This window comes from Strongylocentrotus purpuratus, unplaced genomic scaffold (genome assembly GCF_000002235.5).
Source record: "Strongylocentrotus purpuratus isolate Spur 01 unplaced genomic scaffold, Spur_5.0 spur5_scaffold_2, whole genome shotgun sequence".
Taxonomy (NCBI): Eukaryota; Metazoa; Echinodermata; class Echinoidea; order Camarodonta; family Strongylocentrotidae; genus Strongylocentrotus; species Strongylocentrotus purpuratus.
Window position 1 is genome coordinate 30,380,437 of NW_022145605.1, and position 8,939 is coordinate 30,389,375.

The 8,939-nt window shown below is 38.5% G+C and overlaps 1 protein-coding gene across 1 annotated transcript; it reads right to left on the reverse strand.

The window, feature by feature from the left end:
* Positions 1–1,025: 1,025 nt before the first annotated feature.
* LOC105438544 lies at positions 1,026–8,109 on the reverse strand. Its single transcript, XM_011666501.2, has 2 exons — positions 8,000–8,109; positions 1,026–4,387 (listed from the first exon to the last, which is right to left on the reverse strand). The coding sequence occupies exon 2, from the start codon at positions 4,375–4,377 to the stop codon at positions 2,545–2,547; it is 1,833 nt and encodes a 610-aa protein (XP_011664803.2). The 5' UTR covers positions 4,378–4,387; positions 8,000–8,109; the 3' UTR covers positions 1,026–2,544.
* Positions 8,110–8,939: the final 830 nt, after the last annotated feature.

Here is an 8,939-nt window from a genome sequence, read left to right on the forward strand (position 1 = left end):
AAGGCCCTTGCCTCTAGAGAAATAGAAAGAAAGATAGAAAGAAAAGAAGAACAGTGACCTGCCAGTGCCACAAAATATGCTCATCTGACCGTGATTAAATGCCTAAAACCCCCGAGCTTCCCGGGGCTCTGCCCCATGGACCCCACCTAGGGCCCTAAGGCGGCCCCTACATGCTCATCTAACGGTAATTTAATGCATAAAACCCCCTGAACTTCTTGGGGCTCGACTTCCTGGATCCCATGCCAATTAGTGTTCTGCTCCTTTTGTACGCGCTTGCACGCCCCCTCCCCGCTACGAAATGTGATAAAATTAATTGTTAGGTTTTTTTTTTAACATTTAATTTATTTCCACTTCTCATAAAACACATCAAACAATTTACTGTACATACAATATACAGTGCGTCCCAGAAAAACGAAACCGAGAATTATCGATGTTTTATCATAACTTAATCACATTTATAATTGATAAATGACACATATTTGGAAAGCTTAGATTCCCTTCTTTCATTTGATGCAACTCATATAATACATATTTCACGCATTAGTGATTAAAATGAATTTGAAGAGAGGAAACCAAAAAGTCATTTGGCGGATGGTATCTGAGTTTCAAGGAGGAAATCACATTTTTAGAAAGTTGAGATTCTGCCCTTTCATATGACACCTCAATCAGGAAAAATGAGCAAGGAATGACAAAGTTCTGTTTGTTTGAAGTAGTGCTTGCATTTCCATAATTTTATCAAACGAGTTGACAAAAGACTTAACTCCATTTCGTTGCAGTCAGCAGTAGACGAAAGACTCCATACATGGCTGATTGTCAACGAAACAGAGTTAAGTCTGTTGTCAATTCTGCATGTTGCTATCGCAGGCACTCAGTGAAAACGAATTCGTTTAATAAACTCTTAAACTTTCTAGTACAAACTATAGACATTGTAAGAAGTAGAAATCGTTATGAAAAGTGGCATATACATCCTTTCATGATTCTGTGTCAGAAAAATCTAGTTCGATTAATCAGACAGTGATCTGAAATGCTTTGGATAATATTTATTTTTTTAATCAATGTATCAAACAGCAATACATAAAACCTCCATTACTAGGATGATTACCCCCTACTGTAATATAATATTTTAGTCCGTGATAATTACATTGTGTCTACTTCATTTATACATTTATAACAGCTACCAAAAAAGTCATATTCACATGGTATTTGTTTCATGTGTAAAGAAATCTTTTGTACAAAGTGAACAAAGAGTAATGTAAAGTCATAACTTTTCAGATTTTTCTCAAAACTAATAAAGACCATTTGCTCTAAATGGAAACACAGACAAAATGAAATATCTCCAAAAAGGGAATAAATGAATCGGGTATTTTTGACAAGACCCATGCCATTTTTCCCATGTACTTTGCCAGACGGAAAGTAATTATTAAAAACAAAATACAAGATATCACAGTCAATCATATTCAAACATAAACCCTTATTTTGTTATTTGCTTTTAGAATACTTTTACAACATATACCATACAATCAATATGTCGACTTTCAAAACTCTTAAACTTTCTAGTACAAAACAATAGAAATTGTAAGAAGTAGAAATTACTACGAAAAGTGGCATTTCCTCTCATGATTCTGTGGAAGAAAAATCCAGTTCGATTAATCGGACAGTGATCTGAAATGCTTTGGATAAAGTAAAGAATTGTTTTTTTATGTATAAAACAGTAATATACATACAAACTTCCATTTATACTAGGATGATTACCCCCTACTGTAAAATAATATTTTAGTCCGCGATAATTACATTGTGTCTACATCATGTATACATTTATAAGTTATAACAGCTACCCAAAAAGTCAGATTCACAAGTAAAGTAATCGTCAACAACAAAATCTTAAAAGATAAACACATCAGAAGTATGTTTAAAGATAGGTTATTTTTTATATTTTAGAAAGGTTCAATCATTCAAATTGATCTACATGATCTAAGAATGTCATTTATAAAAACATTCACCAAAAGTCCATTTCATCTAGCTCAAAAATAACTGATTCCACTGGATGTTATATAAATGACTTTACGAAGTCACAGAAAAACAGGCCTCTTAGAAGATACATGTAATTGTATTGTTTCTATTTTTGGTTTTGGCGATACGGGCTGTCCCGAGTAGAGTTGGTATGACAACAGTCAGATGCGACGCTGCAACCTCCTAGGGGTAAGGGTTGACTTATTTTTTTTAATAGATATTTGACAAACAAGAAAAAACCTAAAACAAGTAAAAGTAATATAATCGTACACATGCACACCCCAACTTAAACAAAAGACCCACATTCTTGTTCTCTCTAACACACACACATGCTCATAAAAGCTCCAACACATCCACTCATTTTTGAGAAACAAATGAAAAAGGGTGAGGGGATGAGTCCATTTTCAACGCAATATTATGTTATTCTATATTCTAAAATTCTATCACATCGCACCACCCCCCCCCCCCCCTCTTTTCTTCCTACGGGCTTGAATACAGTGGTGTCATACAATGCAAGAATTAGGGAGTCGTCCATTATTTTCTGTCGAATATATAGAGTTTATCTGGAGTACAGAAAGCGATCTCTCCTGATCGGTACTGCTGGAGATAGTACCACTCTCTCTCAGGCTTCTCAATCTCGTAATCGAAGACAAGGTTCTGAACATGCTTCAGCTCGTTAGTGTACTCATCAATGCTGACTGAACCTACATCGTGCTTCACCGTGGCAATCAGGATTGTATTCCCTTGAGATACAGCAGCATGTGGGTTAACACCTAATTTCTCTAAATCATATTTTACAACACCTTGTTTGTCAATCAATCGTATTGTCTTCAAGGATTTGGTGATCAGGTAATCATTATAACTAGTATTCTGCTTAGGTGTATACCCATCACATGGTATCTCCCTGATCGCCTTCCCACCTCCTGGTGCGAATGCCTGGATCTTCTGGGCTTTCTGGTAGCTAACATAGATCTGATCATCACTGTCTACAGTGAGGTTAGCATTTCCACCTTCTTCATGACTCAGAGTCTCAAACATTACATTTAACTTTGCGTAATCTCGTCTGTACAGTGAGATATTGTTTGAGCCACGAAGTATAACATACCGATCATCAGAGAGAAACCCTACTCCACGAATCACCACATGTTTAAAAACTGTCTGCTGGAGCTGGCCATCAGCAGAGAAGATCTCCACGCCACCTTTAGCACAGCCCACTGCCATCCTACCGTCAGGTGTACTAACCATGGCATTCATGCTATTCTTAGTAGGCAAGGCGATGTTCTTTGCAACTGGATTTACGATCTTACCGAGAGCTATCTCGTCCATTCCAACGTTCCTCTTGAAACTGACACTTTTTCCTTTATTGCTCGATTGCCTCGGCAGCTTGTAGTCAGGATCTTCTTGTTTCAAAGCCTCTTGCAAGTCTTGACATAGAGTGTCGTGTGCAGCCAAAGCATCCATATCTAACGGTATCTTTGTTCTAGTGGTTATCACGTCAGCTACGGTGATCAAGTGAGTGATGTGCTCCTGTGCCGATTTCTTCATTTTGTCTAGGTCTTTCTTTACTTCTTCAGTCCTACCCTTGACTTCACCAATGAGGAGTTCTTTCTTCTCTGTCAACTGCTGGACTGATTCTTCATATGCTTTGTTGATATCATATGTACACTGCTTCTGAACATTGCTCACACGCTCTTTCTGTTCATCAATGAAATCAACGTATTTCTGAAAGGAATGGCGTTTCTTGTCCGTCTTGGATTTAAGGTCCTCGATACTCTTCATATGGTTGCCTTCGTAAACAGCTGCCTCGATGACCCCATGTCCTTCCTTTGTATGCTCCATGACAACACACCTGAAGCAGGCAAATCTCCTGCAGACGGAACAGAAGCACTCCTCGTCCTCTTTGGGGTGTTTCCTGCATTTACGGTATCTACGTACTGACACCTTCCCTGATAGGATCTCACTCATTGCAAAGACCTCATGACTGATGAAATTTTTCCACTGAGAGTGTTTGTTGTGGCAAGTGATACAGAGATACATGCCACAGTCTTGACAGTAGAAAACAGCTTGGGGTTTGTCCTCGGATTCACAATTCGTGCAAAACTGATATTGATTCTTTACGTCCTCTATGAGAGACTTCAAAGCTAGATTAGCCGGTAATTTGCTGACATCTTGGTTTGGGACCTGGGTTTCAGCTCTGCAGACAGGGCATCGGAGCATCTGGTCGTTACCATGGCATTCCAAGAGGTTGTCCAGACAGGTCTTGCAGTAGGTGTGAGAACAATGCAGAATCCTGGGATCGGTGAAGGTATTCAGACATACAGGACATTCCAGACTCTGAGCAATGGCATTCTTTAATGCATCAGCCATGATTCGAATTCTACAGGAATACGAGATAAAAGAAAAGGAATACAAATCCTAATGATAATAATATTAACATTCAGTACGTTCTTGGGTATCGCGTATTACATTATATAACGTCCCTATGCGCTTCCAGATCTCTTCAATTATTACAGTGAGTTGATACTTAGAAGCATAGAACAGGAATGAGGATTGAGGGTAGGAGGATATAATATCACAAACATACGGTATGCAGATGATACTATATTAAATGCAGAATCAGAGAAGGGCCTGCAGCGACTTTTGGATGTTGTCGTTAGAGAAAGTGACAAGACATGATTATCATTAAATTACAAGAAAACGGAATACATGGTAATTTCAAAAAAGGGAGGAATACCATGCTCTCTTAAGATCAACAACAATCAAATAAAGCAAGCCACCTCTGTTAATTACCGCGGGACTACAATTACAGACGATGCAAGAGGCGAGCAAGAAATCAAGAAAAGGATTGCACTTGCAAAATCAACTTTCTCCAAGTTAGAAAACATCTTAACCCATTGCCTACTGAAACCGAGTAGCCTCTGTATTAAGCTTATGACAATGAACGAATTCAGTAGTCAACTGTTAATAGTCAGGTGGCTTAGCTTCAAATTTATCGAATATCGTTACTTGCCGGATAAAAGAACCATTTTTGGTACAGGGCTTCCTTAGGACTTACTTAACGATATTAGACTAGGAGCCCCTGGAAAAAAATAATTTAAGGGTGTGAAGAGCGGGGCGTCTTTTAGGAGCCCCAAATAATTTTATAAGATTGATTGTTGTTGTACACATGCCATTTTTGGTACAGGGCTTCCTTAGGACCTACTGAACGACATTAGGGTGGGAGCCCCCAGCAAAAATATCATATAAGGGTGTGGGTCGGGGCGTGGCCTCGTAGCCCCCAAATAATATATAACATTTACTTGTTGTTTTACAAATGCTATTTTTGGTACAGAGCTTCCTTAGGACCTATTAAACGATATAAGGGTAGAAGCCCCCGGCAAAAATATCATATATGGGTGTGGGCGGGGGCATCGCTTCGTAGCCCCCAAATAATTTAGAAGGTAAAATAACATTTATTTGTTGTTGTTACAAATGCCACTTTTGGTACAGGGCTTCCTTAGGACCTACTGAACGATATTAGGGTAGGAGCCCCCGGCAAGAATATCATATAAGGGTGTGGGACAGGAGACCACCCTTCCCGTCCAAGCAAGTCCGAGCCCGTCCATGAATTCCTTAAAAAGATCGTAAATAGTTGCTAATACGTTCACTCCGTTCACACACAGTTTGAGCCCATTTGGCAACATTTGGCAACGTAGTGAGAACTAGTTTGGTGTGATAGGTGCTTGACTTGAACGTCTTGATCTGCAAAGCCTAAAGCGTTGAAGTTAAACGGGAATGAGGAATGGCGAGAATGCTCTGGGTTTTTATAACTCCCGAGTCAGGTCGGGATTGCACATGCTCTAGGAGCGCGTTCGAACGCACTCAGAACGAGTTAAGGAAGAGTTGAACTGCCTCTGAACGGGGTGGTCGGGTTAAAAAACTAGTTAGAACAAGTGGCGAACTAGTTAGAATGGGTTTGGACGTAATGGGAACGAGGTAGAACTAGTTAGTAATGGGTTTAAACTGACTACGGACTGGCTTGGACTGCCTAATCTACCCGATCTGAACTTGATATGAACTGACTGTGGGCGGGGCACAGACGAGATGGACGTTTTGAGGACTGATTATGAAAGAACTAGGATCGTATTATAGACATTATTTACACATTCTACCCCGACCACAACCCGTTTTACGATTTTCTAGGACGGTTCCAGAACGTAGTGAGAATTAGTTTGGTGTGATGGGGGCTTTATATGGTCTGGTTTCTTAGATCTGTACTGTTTTGTGTAGTTATGTTTTTGCAGCCCGTTTCTTCGTTCTTCTTCAGACTGATATCTTTTCATAAACACCCGTCTTTCCCATCTTGGTCTTAGCCCAACCGCTCTCCATTAACCACCTCAGAGACATCTAGATCACTGAAATCTACACCATGTAGCGAAGAGAATTGTAGTACTTTGTTATTTTTATGATGTAATCACAGACACATGCACTGATGCACAGCCCAATGGAGTTAACTTTCTGTTAAAGTGAACATGCCTTCCTATACTTAATTCTCTTCTCATTTTTTTTCTTCCATTTACTATCTTTCTTTTCTATCAACGTTCTGTTATACAATAATGTAATTTTCATAATAATATCTATAATGTTCTCTCAGTAACTGTGTTAACTTATTATGGGCGTTCCCAACTAATATGCTTTTCGGGTTTTCGCCTCCTTCCGTATCTGAATTATGTACTGTATACTTTATGTTGAAATCATTGTTACATATATAATTTCATGATATTTTACTGTTAAGAAGAAAATAAATGTTAATAAATACAAAATGAATACAAATTACAAGAGTTCAATGATCTAGACGCAGGTTTATATATTTAGCTAAGAAAAAAAACGATGATTTTATAAACCAGTTACAAACAAAGCCTCAAAAGTATGCCTAATAAGTATAGTATATATATTCATTATTATATACGTCGATTTGAAAACGAAAGTATTGAAAATGTCACCACATTTCTTTTGGATATAACACAAACATTCACTCACCTCTTTTCCAGTCACTATATTGGTTTTGGTGTTAAAGGAAATCAGTAAACATGTAAACTCTTTGCCTTTACGATGTAGTGTTGCACTTATCGTAGGTATCCATAATCTATATAGTCCATACACGTACATGTATGAATTTAGTGTGGCAGTCTATTTTTAGGTACTGGGAATTCCCACCGACCTTTGAAAACAAGCAGACTGAGGTTCATAGTACAGTCATCGCCCAATGAATATTAGTTCTCATTTTGTCACGGCTTCTGTAGAGCAAATATATGCCCGTGTCAAACTTGAAATCTATTTCTTTACCACCCCCCCCCCCCCTCACCCCCACCAATACAAAACACGGCCTCTAAAGTTTGATTCAAATTAGGCCTACTAATGCCAAAGTCTCATGGAACGATTTTCCTTCCAGATTACAATTGGAAATATTTACCATGTGCATTCATATATGAACATAAAATGTAAGAATTAATGGCTAATTTGTTATTCAAATCACAATAACCAAATTTCTCCCCACGACAAACAAACACTGATAAGTTGTACGTATCGGTATGAACGATATCAATGGGATCATAATCCTTCTAACACGACAACAATTCCTTCCGGGTTCACGATCAAGGACACCGGCGAAACTCGTATGGTCTCGTTTCAAAGCTCTGTTTTGTTTAGACCTGTTTTTGCAGCCTGTTATTCCATGGTTTACCAAATTGAGATCATTTCATAAACACCCGTTATTATCATCTTGGTCTGAGCTCATTTGCCTCCATTTATCACCTCAAAGATATCTAGCCATTCTAGGCCCAAACCAAACTGTTTCAGTTTAAGGAAAATGGTTTTATAACCAAGATACCAACAAAGCCTCACAAGCGTCTGGGAGTCAGCCTAATACAATTATATACGACAATTTCAAACGAAAATTTCGCAAAATCTCATAGTATTTCTTGTGAAAATGACAGACATTTTAACTCACCTCTTTTTCCGTAACTACGTATCGGTCTTGGTGTTATATGAAATCAGTGAACATGTATACTCTCTGCCTTTACAATGTAGAGGTGCACTGATCATACGTGGTAATATACATTCATGTATTTAGTTTCTCGATCTCTTTTTAGGCTCTGGGAATTCCCACTAACCTTTGACAGACAAGCAGATTGAGGTTTTCATCGTCCTAAAAGTGATCGCCCAATAAAAACTCGATCTCATTTGTCTAGCGTCCGTAGAGCAAATGCTAATTTGGCAAAAACTAGAAACGGGTTGACATGATCATTATTCGAATGATCAAAACAACGGTCAACGTCCCAATATAATTCTTGATCAAGGCTTCAAGCATAGAACAATTGAAACAATGTGTAGGCCTAGGCCTACAATTTAAAAGCATTTATTAAAACAAGCTAAACATAAACTCGATCTAGCTCGTATAAATTTCCAAACATTTTCACAAATTACAAATTACAAATTTCTATTCACAAATTATGGTTATTCAGAATCAATGGTTTAGTCTATTTTTATAGCGAAAGACTGCTGCTTGTTACATGGCAATGTACACTTTCAGCAAATAATAATATTATAAGTAAAGTGGTTAGTCTATTTCTATAGCGAAAGACTGCCGCTCATATTTAAATTAGACTAGGTCTAGCCTACATAGTAATTACACAAACTGTCCTTCCAGCGAAGGAGCGAGAGTCGTCGTAAGTCATCATTAGTCAGAGTCAGGATCAACTTAAAAGTCAGGATCAGGCCAGGCAAGGGTCGGCGATGTCGATCGGATGCGGAGTCCACAATCGGTGATGGTGAGACTCGGAATATGTAAGGTTCGAGTTCGACATTTACGGTGCTCGAGGTGATAGACGGAACGCAATTCGATAATATCAATATCCGATTCAATATTGGAGTTCGCACTAACTTCAAAA

Excerpts from the sequence above, each read along its gene's own strand:
- LOC105438544 (XM_011666501.2), bottom strand. The coding sequence starts at position 4,377 with ATGGCTGATGCATTAAAGAATGCCATTGCTCAGAGTCTGGAATGTCCT.